Below are 20710 nucleotides of genomic sequence, written 5' to 3'. Positions count from 1 at the left end.
CACTTTTCCCCTTGATTTGAGGCAGCTTGTGAGTTGAGGGCCTCAAAATTGTGTGTAAGGACAAAACTACACCCCTGGGATCATTTTTGAGTCCCAAACAGAACACCCCCCCCCCCCCCGCCTTTTCCCCCTCAAGGTTTGGGAGAATCACTGGGAAGCCGAGAAGACCAAGGATCGCAAAGAACCCCTGAAGGTTTCGTGGCACTTCTGGGCCCTATGATTTCCACACCAGGCCAAAAATCCAGTTGATAGTTAGAGTTGATTCATTGAATCAGTAGGATTAAAATGAATGTCAATTTACCATTCATTAATTGATTCAATGGGTCTATTCTAGTTGGGATCAGCAAATGGATTAAGACCTAATGAAGTGACTGGCAATGGCTATTCTGTTAAAATTGCCCTTCCTGGGGGGTAGAATGCAGGTAGCCTTACATATGTTAACCTGTTCCATTTCTTTAGTGGAGAGGAATATGCATACACATCTTCCCAACTCATATGAAATGAAATAATCTTGGAATGAGATGTTTAACAATTATATTAATATTACCACGGCAAGTACCTTACAGTCTGTCAGTCTGTCTTTTTTCTTTGTCTTAATCATTCTTCTGTAGTAGACACAGTTGTTGTTTCTGTGCACTTTCAAGTTGTTTCCAACTTATGGTGACCCTATGGCGAATCTATAATGGGTTTTTCTTGGCAAGATTTATTCAGAATGGGTTTCATGGCTCCTGTGGGGAATCAAATCCTGGCCTCCAGAGTCATAGTCCAACACTCAAACCACTACACCACACTGGCTCTCTAGTGTCTCTGAAATGTCCTAAGGCTCAAACCACTATGCCACATTACTTGGATACCAAAGGCAGCTGAAATTATTGAGAATAAAAGAACAAGAAGAAAGGTCCTATACATACATACACACACACACACATATCCTTTTTTTGGTAGTGTGGTAATGTGTACCACTGTTCTACTGCATAACGAATTTGGGCCATTTCAATTTGGTTTCCTTATTTCTAGCCTCCCAGCATTTTGGCGACGGTATTTTAACACTTAACAGGGGAAAAAAGCTCCAGATTCTTGTATTTATTTATCTATTGAATTTATAGTCTACCTTTCTCCTTAAAGAACTAACTAGGTGATTAACGGTAAAATTGAATATGAGATATACAAGTGTAGTCATAAGAACTAAGAATGTAATTCAAAATAAACCAAAATATATTATTATTATATTATTATTATATATCCACCTGCAGTAAAAAATATCAGTTACCAGAGGCTTTTCTGAGTAAAGATGTCTTCACTACACATTAAAGGGAGCAGTTAGGAATTTCAGAGCTTGAGCATAACCCTTGAGAAACCTCATCTTTATGTATGCTTTCAAATAGGCATGTAGAGGAGTGGCAGTCCTGTGCCATTCCTGTCTTGTTTGTTTGTTTTACAATTAAATAAACTACTTGTGATTGAATCATAACACACAGCATGTTTCTAGCCGGGGTAAATAAAAGTAGAAGTTTTGTGTTGAAAGAAGTGGGTATATAATGCCACCTTGTGGCACTAATTGATACAGGATAATATGTACCATTTTTTCCTTTCCCTTTTTTACTTTTTTTGGAGGCAGTATTAGTTTCAGATTATTTCATAGTGATTTTGTGAGTGAAAAACCATGATCTGTTATTTGCCTGCTTTTCTAGTAGTAGACCAGGGCCTCAGTTGTTCACTTTTTCTTCCTGGTGAGCACAGGGCAAGACACGCTGGGTTTTAATATGTAGTCATATTTGAGACATGAAGTTGGCTTATCCAAAGTCAGAGCATCATTCTTGCTAACTCAGTGCTTCTCCACTCTCAATAGCAGCAGCTCTCCAGGGTCAAATCAGAACTGAAATGTCATTGCCTGGTTGATGCCTCCAACATGGAATGTAATATTTTGAAGCAGGTCTTGAATCACACATACAGGAAAAAAAGATTAAGGGGAGACTTCTTAGTAATGGTTCACAACAGCCATAATTTCATTTAGCAAAATCTCTCATTGAATTCTTGCTGACCAAAATGAGCAATGTTAAATTAACTTTATCTTATACAGTTGAATAAGAGGAGACCCTGCATGTATTGTTATTTTGTTGTTGTTACTGATATTCCAATTTACTAGATTCTTTTTCTGGGGGGGAAGGAGTCATTCAAGATTAAACTATACAAAAGTTAAAACCAATAATAAAAATCCTGCAATATAAAATGACACTTCCTACTAAGGCTGCTAAGAATAAATAACTGTAAGGATAATCAATTGGCCTAATGTCACTTAAAAGGCTGGGAAACATCTTAACCTGGTACTTGTAGACTTTAGAATCATAGAATCATAGAGTTGGAAGAAACTGCAAGGGCCATCCAGTCCAACCCCCTGCCATGCAGGAAATCACAATCAAAGCATCCCCGACAGATGGCCATCCAGCCTCCGTTTGAAGACCTCCAAGGAGGGAGACTCCACTACACTCCGAGGGAGTTTGTTCCACTGTTGAACAGCCCTTACTGTCAGGAAGTTCCTCCTAATGTTGAGAACTTTGTCCTGTTCGGAATACTCCTGGATTTTAAACCAGTTGCTGCAGTGTGAAATCTAGGTGAATGATAGCTAGTGGAAGCAGTAGCCTCACTTTTTCAGAAAGCTCTGCTGGATGGAACTTGCTAACATCATGAACACTATTGCTGTCATAGAGCAGCTATCCAAATGATTATATTCACAGTGAGTTCTCTCTCATTTGGACTCTAGCTGTAGTCCGTGTTGTCTCATTGCTCCTCCATGTTCCAGGGAAAGGGTTGGGTACTGGCAGATGAAAGATCACTTCTTAGTGAGTTAACTGTTCTGGGAATCCACAAGCGCTTCAACCAAATAGTCAAATATTCCTCTGTGTCTGGCTGTCTTTCAAGAATGTGTTGCCTTCGGGTCTCTGGGTACTAGATCTATCCGATTTTTAAAAAAATACAAATTGTTATATAGGTTATAGATTGTTGTCTTAGCATTATGACTGTTAAAAGCTCTCCCACATGTAGTGCATAATTCTTTCCTTCAGAAAAAACTACGAAGATCTCAGCATGCCCGTAAAGAAACAGAATTTTTACGGCTGAAGAGAACGAGGCTAGGCCTGGATGACTTTGAATCTCTGAAAGTTATTGGAAGGGGTGCATTTGGAGAGGTTTGTAATTTGATAAATATTTCTCTTTCAACCTATCTTGCCATCGGTCTTTGTCTCTATAGACATGCTCCTCAGTATTTTTATGTTGATGATGGATTGTTGTGGGTGGATATACTGCAATAAATTCAGAAGCCTTCATTTTCAAAACCTTTTCCCTCAGATTTTCAAAACATCTATTTGAGAGCATTTAAAAACCTTTGTTATATATTTAATCAGACCATTCTTGTCCCCTTTACCACTTGTTTCCTTAAGTCACCTTGGAGTCCACTTCTAATCTTCAAGAACAGAGAAGTAGTTTCCATTCTGCCTGCCTAAACTATGCTCATCTGTCCTTCAGTTTTAGAAATTTTGTATCCCTGGATAGCTGGTGGAAAAGAGTTTGGGATCAATGGCTTATGGAGAAATTACCAGAAAATATGAAATATATCTCAAAACAACAAAATCAAAGACCCTTTCAGGAAAAATGGTCTCCCCTTATAGATTATATTAATACACATTTTATATCAGTTTCTCCTCCATCTAGCCACTGTTCTCTATGGTCACATTTATTTTAAATAATTTGAATTGTGTAAAACCTTAATAAGGAATACCTTATTAATTTTAATAAGGAAGGATTTTCAGTGATTTGAAATTCTTTATACCATTGTCTTATGATTGTGAGATTTTGTATGATATATTTTGAATAAATCTCATAAGAATAAGAATAAGAAATTTCTCTTGAAGAGCCAATCCGCTTGGTAATGCATTATTCAAGTACACTTCCATAATAGCTTTCTTTAAAAATATATTAATCCATAGGTACGCCTCGTTCAGAAAAAAGATACGGGTCATATTTATGCAATGAAGATACTCCGAAAAGCTGACATGCTGGAGAAAGAGCAGGTACATCTTTCTTTTTAGTATACCCTTAGGCACTTCAAAACCAATAATAATACTTGTAGTGAAATATATCTTGGTACCCATGCTGCTAAAAGTAGATCCATATTATTTAGAATGGATTGGGAAGGAGGAGGAAGAGGCATATGCCGCTTCCTCCTCCTTCCCAATCCTCCCCAACCTCAAGCTTGGGGACAACACGGGGGAGGAGGAGGAGGAAAAGTGTGTGCCTCTTTGTCCTCTTCTCCCCTCCCCACCCTGGGCCTTCAGCTGTGTGGGGGGGGAGGAGAAGTCCTGTTCAGGAAGTCCCGCCCCTGGTGCAGGGTAACGCTCGGTGCCAGAAGACCTTTTAGTTTGGGCACTCAGCCCCTAAAAAATTTGGCGTGTTCCTGCAGCCTGTTGGTTGCCAGTAGGATACACTGTGTGTCATTGTATGTAAAGTTGATCACTAGAAGATTTTTTTTGAAGGAGAGAAAGAGGTGCTGAACTTTTCTTAAGTGCTTTTGAGAAACACTGGGAGTTTTTATTTGTGTGGTATTTCTGCAGTTTCCCCCCCCTCCCTCTTCTGTGTTCTTGGGGAAAGAAGGTGTGCAAATCTTAAATAAGTCTTGTGAATAATTTAACAACATGTCTTTAGTTGGTTTCTGTATAAATATTGTCAGACTTAAGTTTATCCCTGGGCTGGGGGGAAAAAACCTTTGACAATATCCTGGCCGCAGTGACAGTATAAACTGGGGTCGGCCAAGTGTATGACTACTACAGCTCCTAGCATCTTTCATAATTGATTACAATAATGTGTTGATGAACATTACAGGCCAACAGCCTGCTATAAAATTGCCAGTCTTTGATTCAGCATTGTTGATTAACATATAAACAACTTTGTCCTTCAAAATCTAAATAGTGTAATATGCAAACTATCCCTGTTGTCTTAGTGCAGCTCCTCTGGCAGGCGCTTGGAATAACTCCTGGAAATGGTAGAACCAATCACTTGAATGCTGTCAAGCATCTATTGGAAAGTTATAGGATAAGATGCAACCAATGACCTTGTGGCTTTGTTTCATTAAATAGTAAGCAAGTTCACATACTGTGGAACATGTGAGATATAATGGCTGCATCTTGCTGTATAAAAACTTTCTCTTGTGAGGCAGAGTTAAACTTGCCAAATGATGGAACGTGTCTGATATCACTGACAAGTATTTGTCCAGAAGAAAGTGTTCCCATATTTCTAGACACCTTTGCCAGTGATCAGATTCAGAAATGTTCTCTCACTGTACTGAGCAATAGTGTCAGATTCAAAATTGGTCTGCTGATCATTTATGTAGATAAGCATCTGTTAATATGAACATTTTGCTTTGAAATATTTCTACTATAGGTGGCTCATATACGAGCAGAAAGAGATATCCTGGTTGAAGCAGATGGTGCCTGGGTGGTGAAAATGTTTTATAGTTTTCAGGACAAACGTAATCTTTACCTGATCATGGAATTTCTACCAGGAGGTAAACAAAGAATTGATAATGGGTGGTGGAAACCAGAATCATTCTGTCTGGGCAGAGAGTTTGGCTGATGAAGCAGTGCTGAATGGGGGATTGGGGGCTTCATGTAATCTATTTCCAGTCTCTTAAGCATGATTCATTTGAAATGACCATGGGTCAGTGACATAGCAAGACAAAAACAAATCAACTGTTAAAATGATTTCTGAAAGACAAAAAAAGTGGGTGCTAGAGAAAATAAATATATTAATAGAAAGGACAGCATAAAGTAAGTTTTATGGGGTGGGGCTCTGTGTGCCTAATGAAGCAGTGCTATTAATCTATTTGATTAATAGTTGACACAACTGTGTTTCATTGATACTAAGTGGAACAAGTCATTTTACCATTTTGATTATCAAGACTAACTGAAGTATAAAATGTTTCAATACATTGTTTTCTTCATTCAGGTGATATGATGACTTTACTAATGAAGAAGGACACCTTGTCGGAGGAAGAAACACAGTTCTATATATCTGAAACAGTGCTGGCCATTGATGCCATTCATCAGCTAGGATTTATTCACAGAGATATTAAGCCGGATAACCTACTACTGGATGCAAAGGTATATAATGTCCTGTATTTTGTGGTTTCTTTCTGATTTTAGATATTTGTAGCACTTAAAGGCTGGTGAGATTGGATGGGGCAGCTTAGAAAGCCACCCATACATTTTTGCCAAAACAGAGGGTGTTGGAAGGAGGAAAAAGCACTTGGAAGAACAAGTTCCTTTCACCCTTAGTAATCTGAATTAATTTTAAATTTTGTTATGTAGAAATTAATCAAAGAATCTTAATGTCAGAAGGGACCACAAGGGCCAGCCCCCTGCTGTGCAGGACTATACAGTTAAAACAGTCCTGAAAGATGCCGATCCAACCTCTGCTTAAAGTCCTCCAGAGATGGAGAGTGATGAAAAAACAACCAAAATCAGCAACTTTTAAAACTTTGCACCAACTGAAAACTAATAAATCTTATTTTTGCAAGCATTATTTTTAGTTAGGAAATTATATGTGTATTTAAATGGTTTTATGAGCATTGACTACAAATTACGCACGTATAACAAGTTACCATGTTTTATGGTACTTACCTGTGTACATCTGCAGATACTTAATCGATGTTTCTTAATTTTTCAATTTGACTAAAGGTGAACTGAAAGGGCAAGAGTTTGAGCCACAAAAAGCATTCATAATATGTTTACTGTGCATACCTGACCATATATTGGTTGTTGATCATATAAGTGCTCAGGTGTGCATATACCCCTTACCATGTATTCTCTAGCAATTGGATCTCAAAGCTTGACACAGGCAGAATTGTGCTCTGTATTTTCATAATGTACAACAAATGTGGAAGGCATACCATTTTTAATTCCTGTCTTATTGGAGTATAGCTTGCTTACACTTAATGTCTATTTTATGAATGTTAGTATTACTTTTCTTTAACTCAGAAGGATTTACCAATATGGCTGAGAAGTCAATATGGCATTTTTCTCAACACTGTTCCAGCATCATGACCACTGTCAGTTCATGACACCAGTGCAACCAAATACACTTTCTTAAACAGCTTATAGGTCTGAAACACAGTCCTCAACAGAAGATATTTTGGATCTTAACTGTCCTATCACAGGTAACTAAAGGCGTATATCATTTTAGGAGTATTTGCCAGGAGTGTTCATAGCACTACTACAGTTAGCATTGACCATAATAGCCTTAAAGGCTGCTATATATTTCCTGATGGAAGGCTTTAGATGAGCAGGTTCAAGACAGAACTGGGCAACCATGGTCCTCCAGATCTTTTTGATTGACAACTGTCAAGCCAGCATAGCCAGTGGTAAAGAATTTTAGGAGATGCAGTTCAAAAACATTTGGAAGGTCACAATTTCCCATTTGTGGCTTAAGAATTTACTGTTTTAAACAATTATAGAAGAGCTCAGGAAGCATATTACTTAAAATATATGGCTTCATTATAAAATATATATGTTGCAGGTGCCACAGTAATTGCTAAAAGGACAGGCAATCCCACACATGTTTACCCTGAAGTAAATTCATCTGAGTTAAAGAAAAGTGATATTAACACTCATACATTAAAATCATAATTAAAATACATACTGATTAATGAAAGTTGCTCTGGGTTTTGTGTTTAAAGCAGGTTGGGGTAGAGAATTTGCTGGAATACCAAGACTGAAGTTAGAAGAGTAAAATCATTAGTTTCCACAGTCTTTGGATCCCACCCCATTTTGAAGGCACTTATAGATAGCATCCTCTTTCTTAATGCTCTATGTCTCAAGCAGTAAAATAATTTCTTCCAATGGAAATTTAATGTTGGCTCATTTACTGTGGTTGGAAATTAGTCTTTTGAATGAAAACCATGCTTTTTTCTGTGTGACATATTTTGTATTATCTTTTATCTCTTCTTTTGAATTGGGCAATTTCAGTATAAACATGCATTTCACATCTGGTAAGAATTTCAACTAGTTAAGCCCAAGTAATGTTTTTTTTCTGTAGGGCCATGTAAAACTCTCTGATTTTGGACTATGCACAGGTTTAAAGAAAGCCCACCGAACTGAATTCTACAGAAATCTTACACACAATCCACCAAGTGACTTCTGTAAGTATAGCATGTTCTTTCTTACAGCTTTAGGTTACTCTATTCTTCCATAGAAGCCTTGGTTATTATCCTTCTACAGGTTAGGACTTCTTATGTTATGTTATGTTGTGTTACGACTTACAGCAACACTGAACCTATCATGGGATTTTCATGGCATGTTTCTTCACAAGTGGTTTGCCTTTGTTATCCATGGGTTTCCATGACTTAGTGGGGATTTGAACCCTAGTCTCCCAATGTCATACTCCAACACTCAAGCCACTATATCATGCTGGCTCTACAGGTTAGGAATATAAACATGATTAACATGTTAGAACTTTTCAGAAGAAACCAAAGTCAGTGCAGAATCTCTAGAAAAAGAGTTTCAGTTCAGTTCTTCCCTTTTGATCTAGGACTTGGCGCAATATTCTGACTTCAGCATCATGGGTGCCCAAAGGTGGTTGTTTTGTCATTGCATGTATTTAAACTCATGTTTAAGTCATACTTCTCAGGTGTGACTGGATTTCTTTAAAAAAAAACTTTTGTATGTTGCTTCAGCAGCAGTGACCTCTACATAACTAGATGAAATTGACTACTACTGCAAACCATAACATGTGCCTTCATGGAAAGTATAGCCACAGCTGAAGAAAATGATCTGATGTGGGTTGACTGTAGTAGTTTTTCAGTCTTTCTCCCTCTCTCTAAGCATGTATCATGGTGAACCAATTAGACCCCCATATTTTGCCTGCCCAGCTAACTGTCCCAGAGATTCGATGATAAGATAATGATAACTTTGCTTATTCCACCCTGAAAAAAATAAAATTCTGAATTGAACTCATGTGAGTTAGGCCTGGTTTGCATGTGGTAGAAGGATGATAGGTGGTAGAGTAGACTAGAGTTGGAGAACCTTTGTTCTTCCAGATTGAACATCAATTTCCAGAAGCTCTTTCCAACTTGGCCAATGGTAAAGGACTGAGAATTATAGTCCAGAACATCTAGAGGGGATAATCAAGATTTCTCACTCCTGAAATAGACTATATCACTTAAAATTACAGATGGGAGATCTCAGTTCTGAATATTCAATTTCATATTGTTCATAAATATTCTTACAAGTTAAAAATGGCCATAGGTTCATCCTTGGTCTACCCATTCGTCTTTCCATTATATACTGATTTCCTGTTTTTAGAGAGTTTTTCTTTAAACTTGGAGTAACATTAAAATGACATCCTTGACTACTGAAGTATTGCCACTTCATTTTGCTGCATATGTAGATGAGGCCAAGATTTACAGCAAATAAAATTGGATGTATTATTGTTCGTATAAATACATTTTCTCATTTATTTATTTTTATAGGACTTTAGCATGCAAATGTTTTGGCATTAATGATGTTTTGGAACCAATCATTCCCAGTGCTAAGAGGTTTGCTTTGCTCTGGGTCCTTACATTTTTAAAATCCAGTTTTTTATGTGGATCTACTTCAGAATAATCATAATGACAGGTTGTTCTAGTAGCATGTTTAAAGAAGTGCCATGAAAGAGTAGGAGGTGGATGATTGGGTTGTTTTTCATGTCCTCATTGTGGAGTTTGCATAGAAGTAACCACAGAATTCCTTGTTCTCTAAACGTTAAGCTTGTTTACATATTATCTGTGCAATTTGAGACTAAACCATGCCAAAACAGCTCCCTTCCTATAGATGTAACATTAAAATCAAGTCATTGCTGAGTTTTTTTTGTGCTCTTAACACTGAAGGCATTAATTTGCTTTCTGAATCAGCATTTCAGAATATGAACTCCAAGAGAAAAGCAGAAACGTGGAAAAAGAATAGGCGTCAGCTGGTAAGTACTTTTTTATGAATTCTTCTAACTTTCTTGAGTTATTTCTGTCGGTCTACAGAATAAGTATTTTTTGAATGCTTCTTATATATGTACTTTCTACCTTTTCATGTCTTAGGTGGGATACAGACCCCCAAAAAGGGCGGTCTGCCGGCACCTCCTTTTCCGCCAGTGGGAAGCCGCAGCGGATAAACCGCGGGGTTTCTCGCCAGCCAAAAAAGAACCCGCAAAAAGCGTGTTCTTTTTCTGGTGCACTCGTGAAGTCACAAGTGTGCCACGACATGGGGAAGCTAAGCATCCATCGCGTCAAAATGTGTGCCTGTGTAGACAGGATGCCACCATTTTGACACCGCCAGTACGTACTAGGGTTAGGGAAGTGTCTGCATGGTGCGCGCTCCCTAACCCTACTACCACCATCACCACGCCACATTTTGCCTGTCTGTACTGGGCCTTAGTCAATGAATAAAGGGTGCAGTTGGATGTCGGGTAAAAAATTATCTGCCAGTTTGCCACCAGTTATAAAGTTTGTTGAAGTACTCAGCTGTTTGCCAAATACCTCTGAGAGGTCAAAAATACTGTGCAAACTTTCAGTTTCAGGGCTCTTCTTTAGGCAAATATGGTAGACAAAATGTTGCAGGGGTGAGGGCAAACCATGGAGTTTTCATTTAGCTACTGTCTTGAAGCGGCTGCAGATAAGGCTCTACCAGGTACTGGGTTGGCTTTGGGTTGCACTTCAGATTCTCCTAAGAAATGATGCTCTAGGAAGAAGCAACAGATAAACAAAATGTTGATATGCAGTACTTGGAAATATAAAAACCTATGTGGGTAAGCTGAGTTTGATAGAAGTTTGTTTATAGGGATTTTGTGATACGTTAGATGTTAAATTTGCTTTGGGTTTTTTTAGTTCTTCTTGTTATGAATTGGTTTGATGTATGTTGATTATGTCAGTGTGTTAAGTTGATATGTGTTTAATTGAAATAAAGATACACACACACACACACACACACACTAAGCAGTTCCTTTATCACTGTTCAAATCACTTTATTTTTAGGCTTATTCTACTGTTGGGACCCCAGATTATATTGCACCAGAAGTTTTTATGCAAACAGGTTACAACAAGTTATGTGACTGGTGGTCATTGGGGGTGATTATGTATGAAATGCTTATAGGTAAGTTGCATAGTCGATTTATTCGTTCCTAGGTTTGAGTCACTCAGTTCAGTATTCCCCAATTTTTGGCTCCCAAAATTCAATCAGCTTGTTGAGCATGTTCAATTGGATGGAGCCTTGCTTCCTGAGGTTTTCCTTCCCTTTCCTTTTGTTTTCTTGAGTTCCTTTCTGAAAACTTCAGCATCTCCCAAACATGCAGATGCCTCCCTCTTTTGCATGTGTTGAGAGAGTAGATCAAAGATATCACTTTGATGAAATAGCTAGCTAGTATATATATTATGTATGAATAGAAAGTGTATCTGGATCCAGGGCAAAGATCTCCAGAGATGTCTTACTCCTGATTATTACATAATATAAATAGATTTTGCCTTTAGTTAGGCTGCTGGCTAAAAAAAAAAGCTTGCATAGAAAGCAAGAATGGATTTTTTATGTGAGCACTGTGAGTTCAGTACTGGTTTGTTGTTGTTGTGAGCCTTCACGTTTTTCCTGACTCATGGTGACCCTAAGGTGAACCTATCATGGGTTTTTCTTGGAACAATTTGTTCAGGGGATGTTGCCGTCCCCTGAGGCTGAGATAATATGACTTGTCCATGACCACCCAGTGAGCTTCATGGCCATGTGGGGAACTGAACTCTGGTCTCCAAACTCATAGTACAACACTCAAACTGCTACTGAAAACAAATTTCTAGGCTAAGATCCTCTCTGCAGTGTCATATTATTTCATTCTGTGTTTGACTACCCCCTTTCAATGCCAATATTTTGTGCATGGCTCCAGTTGGTAAATTTCAGGGTTCAGTGGGAGGGGGAACCTTTTGCTTGACATCTGCCCATCTTTGGTATTTATGATTCTTAGAAGCATTCTTCATTTTTAATTTTAATTTTGAAGAAAATATCTTCATTTTTTGTTATTGAGAATGTTGGTGAGAGAGCCAAGGAAGGAATTAGAGAATTAATATTAGCTTTTGTGCCAAGTTTATACCCTCTTCTGTAAGTCTAAGCTTGATGTCCAAATAGCTCTTACATTTTTATTTTTTAAAAAATATTCCTACAGGCTATCCCCCTTTCTGCTCTGAAACACCGCAAGAAACATATAGGAAAGTTATGAATTGGAAAGAGACACTGGTATTTCCACCTGAGGTGCCCATTTCAGAAAAAGCCAAGGACTTGATTCTAAAGTGAGTAGATGCTTCTGAATACTGAAAATGCTTTTTCTACTACCCTTTTCTTCATGTGGAGGAAACGTGGATGCTTGTTTACATTGTCTGCCTAGAGGCTTACAATCTAGAACAGAAGTTCTCAGACTTTGATCCTTTGTCCCTCAATTCCCAGAAGCGTCTGTCAGCATGGCCAGTTAAGTAGGATTCTGGGAGCTAAAGTCTAAAACATCTGGAGGTCTGAATGTTGAAAACCACTGGTGTGAAAACCTCCGGCCCAAGCTATCCAATGGGAGATGAGCAATTATTATTTTTTCCAGCATCCTCAAGAACCAGCACCATATTTGTGCCCATTAGCTGCCATTGTTTCTTTCTTTCTTGGAAACCCACTGGCATTAGCAGTTGATGACTCATGTACTGGTATCAGTCCAGAGGAGGAGGAGAAAGCAACCAAGTAATCTTGGGCATGAGTGCCAAGTTACAAAGTAGTTATAATTATAAGATTTCAGTTATTTATTTATTTGTTAAAATATTTACATCCTGTCCTATATCAGGAGATATCAGGGCAGCATACAATAGCTGTTGAAGAAGTGGAAAAACTAAACTGAGCTGCTTTCTCTGTAGAATTCGTGGAATCTCATCTATTTCCTGTAGCTAGATCATTCCCTGTCATTCTCACTGCAGGCAGGTGAGGGGAATTGTTTGCCCCCATTTTCCTCTTTTTGTGAGCTTTGTAAGGACATTCAGTTGCCCATTGTTGTGTAAGTCCAACAAAAATAGCCAGACATCCCTGGTGTGTGATACTGAAGAGTTTCAATAGTAGGAGTGGGCAACCTGATGGCCTCCATATGTTTTCTGTTCCACTTACAGTCTCAGTTGCAGCCAATATGACTAAAAGCCAGGAAACGGAGAGTTGTGGTTCAAAACACCTGGAAATTTGCTGTTCATATTTTTTGAGAATAAACACATTTTTAGAACCTGTTCTGAAATTCATGTTTTGCACAAGATAACTGTATGAACCTGTTAATTATATTCAGAAAAATACTGGCTAACTTTGGTCTGATTCAGCTTGGACAGCCTGGACAAAATGGTCTTCTGTAAGACAGGAGATGTGGTGCCTCAGGTGGTTAAGACGCTGACTTTGTTGATTGCAAGATCGGCAGGTTGGCAGTTTGAGGCCCGGGTGCCACATGTCAGAGCGAGCTCCTGTCATTAGTCCCAGCTTCTGCTGGCCTAGCAGTTTGAAAGCATGCAAAATGCAAGTAGATAAATAAGTACCACCCCAGTGGGAAGATAAACAGCATTCTGTGCAACCATGCTGGCCACATGATCACAGAGTAGTCTGACAGCACTGGCTTAGTAACGTAGATGAGCACCACCCCCTGTGGTCAGACATGACAACCTTGTCAATATTTCCCCACTTAGAAAATATGTTTCTTCTCACCTTCACCACCCACTAAAATGCATACAGTTTCATAATGATAAAAGGCTGTGTTATGAAAACAACACTATGCCCAAGTTTGATGATTAAATACAAGTGCCATGTTGAATTTTGATGTGTTTTGAAAACTAGATGTCAGGGTGGGCTAAAAAACTTATCCAAAGGCGTTCACCCATTTTTCACATTTTTGTGTTGGTTAATGCTGTTTGTAGCCTGGGCTATCACTACTTATGTTCCCCTGCATGCATACTTGACTTACAGAGGATTTCCCTACCATTTCCGTGTGCACTGCAGTCTCTTATTCACTAGTGGCTGATGATAGTAGGTGAGGTTTGCCAAAAAAAAAGAACAAAAAGTGTGTTGTGCACTCCTCCTTTCACCTGTCATTTCATGTGCATCCTCCCCTTGAGGTGGTGATGGTGAAGGCAAGACTTAAGAGCCCCACCCTTCTGGAGCAACATACTGCCAAGTGTTTCCACCCCTCTTTTATCTAGCTGCTAGCAGAAAATTGCTTTAGTTTATTGGTGTATTAAAAACTCAGTCACAAAGGCTTCTGTCCTGTCAGACACTTGGATTACTCGTCTGAACTTGCTGTAGGGTAGCATACAAGAGAATTTGGCATATAAGAGATATTACTGGAAATTTACAGTGTGTTAATAGTCTGTATTTTGAGATTCTAAAAACTGAGTCTGTTTTTTGTTTTGTACAAAGCATTTCATGCCTGCAGGTTGCTAAAACCAGACAACCCCTTATAACTCATTTGTTAATGTTTAGAAAGGGTATATAAGGTACAGTGAAGTCCCCAGGCATGGATAGAAACCCATCACATCTCTACTGCCTTAAGATAAAGTTGGATCAATGCCCTTCTAGCTCAGTATTGTCTTGAACTAGTTGGCTGCACAGCCATCCGGTAGAATTTTTTAACTGAAGGTTCTGGACCTGGGATTAGGCATTTAGCCATAGCAGGAATGAGGGAAGTGCTGCATGCACACCCAAGGCCTCCCAACACCCCCCTCAGAACAGAAATGAATAAAATTGGCTCCAAATGTCTCCAGTTTCTTCACATTCTGACCTCAACTCATGAGAGGCACTTTTCCAGTTGTCTTTATGTTTTCGAAAAAGGTTTTGCCTGGGCCTGAAATACAGGGAGGCCCCATGGAGGTCCTTTTGGGTCCACTTTTTAAAATGTGGCAAGTGACTATCCAGCACCCACCCCCGACAGTTACCCATCTATGAACTATGATTACCCAATTGTATTTCTTCTGCTAGTCCTTTTTGTATTTTTTGTTTAAGTGGATTCATAAGGCCTTGACCTTTATGGCTGCATGGTTGAAGTTCAGAAAGCATGGTAGAGTCTTGCAAGCTGTCTGTGTTTTCCCAGTTTCGTAACAACTTGTAAGAACAGATATTTAAAAAAATGCCAGGCATGGATAAGAACCAGTCAGTCACCTGATGAGGGTGGTGATCTCCAATGGCAGGAAGACCTGTGGATTCCAGACTGTGTATTGTATTCATTTTTGAAAAGCATCATTGTATTCTTGAAACACTTGCTTATCATTGTTGACCACTCTTTAATCTTCTCTTTCTTTCAGATTCTGCACTGATGCAGAAAACAGAGTTGGTAGCAATGGAGTAGAGGAAATCAAATCTCACCCGTTCTTTGAAGGTGTTGATTGGGGACATATCAGGTAAAGGTGGTGAAAGATATAGCCACAGCAGAAAGAAAGTGGATATCACTCTGTTCGATCTCAAAATTCTTAATAGATAGCTTTATCTTTGATGTTGGAGTAGCAAGAGAACCAGTTCTTTCTACGTGCAAATATATAAACATGTACACACATCTTTTAAAAACTCATGTTAAGTCATAAATAGACCAAGAATAAATAGAGCCTTCTAGTAACTAAACTCCAAGTAGTATGGGGGAAACTGGAAAATTATTTTTTAAAAACAAGCTACTGTTTTCAGATGGTGAATAGAGAAAAACAGGATGTTAGTAACTATAAAACACAGTAGGAAGAAAATAATCTCCATATTAGTAGGGAAACAACATATTTAAAGCGATCAAGTGCCTTAAAGATAATAAGTTTTGGCCCGGTACAGACCGCCCAAAAAGGGCGGTCTGCCAGTGCCTAGTTTTGCTCCATGGGGAAGCCACAACTTCCAGGCCGCAAGACTTCCCCGCGGAGCAAAAAGAACCCCCCAAAGTGGGTTCTTCTTGTGGCGCCATAATGCTGCAGTGCAACAATGTCACACTCGTGACGTCATTATGGCGCTGTGACGTGCGGACGCTAGGCATCCTTCGCATCAAAATGGCGGCGCCCATCTCTACATGGCATCGCCATTTTGATGTACGGAAGACATGCTAGGGTTGTGGGGCGTCTATAAGACTCCCCGAGGCAACCCTAGCACATCGCCAGGACGTGCTATGGTGCTGGTCTGTACCGGGACTTTGTTTGGCATAGGTATTTATGGACTGTAAACATGTCAAATTAATGTTTTTGGAGCAACAGACTTAACAACCTTTCATCACCCTCAAGTGGGGTGTGTGTGTGTGTGTGTGTATTTGCCATTATATGTAAACAGAGGGTTGATACTGGTCAAAAACCCTTCATACACAGGACCTTTTTGCTGATGGGTCCCTTGTGACTTCTTCCAGTGTTTCTTTTAACAAACTTCATTCAGTAAAGACTAGCACTGATGGCTCCAGAGAGGTTGGACTGCTGCTTCTATCCAGAAAGTGTTGTCATATGATGGGCTTACACTGAGAATTTTTCTCTGGGTGTGCCTTTAATCCTAGAAAGAAAAGATTTAAGGGAGTTGCATTACATTGTTTGTCGTTTAAAGAAGAGGTGAACATTATGAATTTCCAATGTTTATTGATGGATGTGAGCCTAGCACATTTTGCTGGCATCCTGCTGATCAAGGTTAAAAAAGGATGTCTTCCTTCCCGTTTTCCTGTCCCTTCCTCTGTAAGCCTTGCAAGGACACGGGCAAAGAAACATGTTCTTTCTCATGTCTCATGTTGCTTTACAAGGATGTGACCTGGATGATGTGTGTTTTGTGCTGTCAAAACACACAAACTATGATAAAAATAAATTTGGCAATTATAATGTCAGTGGCTTTCCACAGTTCTGCTTCTAGCTGCATGTAATGAGTGAGATTCATAACTGAGAACATCCTACAAAAGGGAATTACTTTGGTTTACAAATTTACAAACCAAAGTAATTTAATCTTGCAGTACAACTATTGTATTTATTTGAAAGCAAGATTAAATTATGCTGACTATTCTGACCTTTGTGTGTGTGTGTTTTAGAGAGAGGCCGGCTGCAATCACTATAGAAATCAAAAGCATCGATGACACTTCTAATTTCGATGAATTCCCAGAATCTGATATTTTACAGCCAGGTGAGAATGTATTAAAGATGTCATGCTCATTAAGTTTGAGAGTAATGTTTTTCCCCCAAGTTTGTTTTTAAAGATAATGTATCTGTTATCTTGATGGCCACTTTCCATCTTATATTTTAGTCACCTACTTGTGTCTCTGCACTACTCGAGAAAGAATATAATGCATTCAGATCCCCTGACTAGTGTACAGTGTGAATTTTGTATAACTCAGAGCAGTCTCTGCTGTAATGGTCTAAAGAATGTAAAACAAACCTTGGAAAAATTAGCTTTGTGGCCACCATGGTCACTGGCTGGGGAAGTCTGAAAGACAGTGTCATAATATGCTGTGACTTAGAATTGTCAGTGACTAGTTGTGTGGCCCTTATTTCACAGACTGGCAAAGGGATTCTTATGCCATGACCTGAGAACATCCTACAAAGCAGAATTACTTTGGTTTGTAAATTTGTAAACCAATTATTTTTTTAAAAAAAGATAAGGGAGAGGGAGAGCAGCCTAGAAAAGGAACTGAGCTAACTGGATAAATGAAGCAGAAGTACTTAGCAAAAGAGAGAACATGTTCCAGAGGAAAGAAAAGGAAAACAACTGTGTGAGAGAGAACAACTAGAGAGGAAGCGTGAAGTTTTAATCCACCAGCCAGATATTTATTTTAGGAAGTGTCCTTAGCAAGAATTGGACTTATCTGGCATTGTGTAGGATGCTTCACCAAAGCAATAAAGTTCCAGTCTGGTATGCTTGTGAATCATGTAACAGAGAAAAGAATGAGGAAAACAAAACAGTTGGATAGAACAATAACCTAGATGGGATGCTGGAGAGTTGAGACTACTAGCAGACTGCCTAGTGAAGCCATCATACTGCTGTACTTGGAACAGTCAAATCATATGGGAAGGTGGAGTAAAGGAAATATGGGAATGGCTAAAAGAGAACTGTTTCTAGGCCCCCAGAGCAACATAGGAAAAGCCCTTAGATTTTTGAGAGACAAATGGGATCAGGGAAGGTGGGATAATCATCTTAACATTTTGAACAAGAGATGATGCAAGGAAAGATCTTGGTGTAGTAGACTGAAAAAATGGGAAGTTTTAACCCATAATCCAGGCTTCCAGACAAAATGTTTTGTCCTGAGAGTTAGGTTTTAAGAAAGAAGTCAGTTTTAAGGTAATTGCTTACAGAGCAAGGCTTTTACTAGTACATTGTCTGTTTCTTGCTTCTTGATTTATCCTTTTAGAATTCAATTTTTATTTTATTTTATGGGAGGTGAGGTAGAGGTGGTATCCTTGAGAAGACCAGGCTTGGTCTAGGGGTTTCCAGCTGAATAATGTGGACAGTTGATAAATAAAGAATTCTGGGAATAGAACAATATGGAGGGGGAAATAGTGTATTCAAAGCATTATGAAAGATTCCCGACTTTTGTTTCTGTTAGAAGTCGCTGTTGCCTTGGATATCCCAGGTAAAGTATGTTCTATTCTTTGTGATTTAAATGTCCATAATCCTTTGACATCTCACTAATTACCGAAGTTGAAATTTATCACCATATTTTGACATTAACTTGATGTTGCTTGGTGTTAGATGGCATTTTTATGTATTTTAATTTTTTTTTTCATTCCAGTGCCAAACACCACAGAACCTGACTACAAATCCAAAGACTGGGTTTTTCTTAACTACACCTATAAGAGGTTTGAAGGGCTCACTCAGCGTGGCTCCATCCCATCTTATATGAAAGCCGGGAAGTTGTGAAACTCAGCAGAAGTAAAACATAAATAAGAACTCAGGTAGCTGCTGCATCACCACAATGCGCTTGGCATAGATCATGATACACTGAAACTTTCACATGGACTGGTGCACATTGACTTCACCAAGAAATTAGGAAATTCTACCGGATTAGGATTTCTAAGACTACTACAAGAATTAGTTGGCAGTGCCAGCTGGCTTCTTCCTTTTCTTTTTTTTTAATAGTAAATATTTTTGTTAACTTTATTATAACAAAGGTACTGGAATAAAAAAAGGAATGGATATCTTCTTTGTATCTACACTGCCTGTGTGTGTGTGTGCGTGTGCGTGTGCAAAGGTCAGTTACGGCTCTGTTTGTACTGTAATATGTCTAGTTTGCCCAGGGGTTGGAAAAAATTGAGTATGTAAGAGGCAATGTCCATTTCTTAATAATATTGCCCCATGTGTGTTAGTCTGGGTAAGGTTTTAGACATAACAGTATGAAATCTGGGGGTCACTCTTTGTAATGTTGTTCCCTACCAATGAAGTGTGGTGACACAAAAGAAATCATGGAGCAACTTGGATATCCTGGTCCGCACTAGCTAATTTTTCAAGGTTATTTTTTGTGCTTAAAATGGCTTATGCTAGCTCAGGGCTCCTAGATATAACAGTAAAGAGAAGCTGTACATCAGGCTGCAGCTGAGTCCAGCTGGTGTAGAACAGGGACTTGTGACGCAGTGTACTTAGCATAATAAACCTCCATTGAGAGGACTGTAATTCTTTTATTTTCCGGGGGAGGGATGGCACTGTTGTCAATTAAGAACATGATTAAATTCTGCCTTCCAGCTGGACAGCAAGAAAAAAAAGCTGGGACAATGATAAACGAAATAGCAGATTTTGAAAATCAATATATAGCATATCTTTTGAGTGTTTCTTTTATTTCGTCCTCCTGAATCATTTTTTTCTGTGATGGTTTCTTGTGCCATTCCCTCCCCCCCCCCCCCCTTCTGAGTACCAAAGATCCTGAGATGGCTTGATTGCAAATTTTATGCAGTTCTGTTTTCCAGAAATATATATGCTTCACGTCTTTTCAAAATGGGGCGTTGAGTAGGATAAAAGCTTTTACTCACAAGCTTTGAACCACATTGGATTAATCCTTCTGAAATGAACTCTTGGATGTGATTGCTAAGTTACTGAGGTTAGGATTGGATATGGTGTATCTGTACTTCTGAATATGGAATATATTTTAAAGAGAAATCTGAATGCCTCTACAACATTTTTCCATGCCCACTCTGCAAGGCTGGATAGTCCCTATTTTTTCTGTATTTTTTTTTTCCAGGGCTTTCATTTCCCTAATTTTAAATAGCCATGAATTAGAAGTGAACTGCAAAATTGGAAGTATTATGCAACATATCTTGCTGGTCATTGTACCACTTCAGAAGGTAAGCTGTAAGGAGCAACAGCATCTTGGTTTAAAAGGGGATGGGAATACAAGGAAAGCTCTGGCATATAATTGATTAGCATGTGGGACAGAAGACTGGAATCCCCCCCCCTTGCATGCTAGCTTTCTACTGGCAAGGTATCTTCATATGGGAATACCTTCAAGTGTACAAGTGCCCACATCTAATTTCCTATCTGCCTTATGACAAGGTAAAATCCCAAGGGAACTGGACAAAAATTAGGCAGGGTTTTATACATGGAGGAGATCTTAAACCAATCAGTATTGCTAGCATTCAGAATGGAATATTAGAACAGTTGCACTGCTAATTTTGTTTTGCTAAAGAGTTAAGTAACCTTTTAAAAAAAATTCTGTAGGTTGATTACTCAGTATCAGTCGTTGG

At 38.8% G+C, this 20710-nt stretch overlaps 1 protein-coding gene across 3 annotated transcripts in view; it reads left to right on the top strand.

Annotated features, from left to right (window-relative positions):
- Positions 1–19179, top strand: part of STK38L (serine/threonine kinase 38 like) — a 51654-nt gene extending 32475 nt beyond the window's left edge. For 2 of the 3 annotated variants that reach the window (XM_089524644.1, XM_089524645.1), the window contains exons 4-14: positions 3063–3185; positions 3984–4067; positions 5434–5557; positions 5998–6152; positions 8086–8188; positions 9938–9999; positions 11048–11165; positions 12217–12340; positions 15353–15448; positions 17074–17165; positions 18769–19179. In XM_089524644.1, the coding sequence (XP_089380770.1) occupies positions 3063–3185; positions 3984–4067; positions 5434–5557; positions 5998–6152; positions 8086–8188; positions 9938–9999; positions 11048–11165; positions 12217–12340; positions 15353–15448; positions 17074–17165; positions 18769–18896 (1209 nt within the window). In that variant the 3' untranslated portion in view covers positions 18897–19179. Of the gene's footprint in view, positions 1–3062; positions 3186–3983; positions 4068–5433; positions 5558–5997; positions 6153–8085; positions 8189–9937; positions 10000–10114; positions 11028–11047; positions 11166–12216; positions 12341–15352; positions 15449–17073; positions 17166–18768 lie in introns of those variants that run through there. The other variant, XM_089524646.1, reaches the window with a different exon arrangement.
- The last annotated feature ends 1531 nt before the right edge of the window (positions 19180–20710 follow it).

The sequence above is a fragment of the Sceloporus occidentalis genome, unplaced genomic scaffold, assembly GCF_023333645.1.
Source record: "Sceloporus occidentalis isolate IW3139 unplaced genomic scaffold, rSceOcc1.0.p SCAF_5, whole genome shotgun sequence".
Classification (NCBI taxonomy): Eukaryota; Metazoa; Chordata; class Lepidosauria; order Squamata; family Phrynosomatidae; genus Sceloporus; species Sceloporus occidentalis.
Note: the sequence above shows the minus strand (reverse complement) of the source record. Positions and strands in the feature narration are given on the sequence as shown.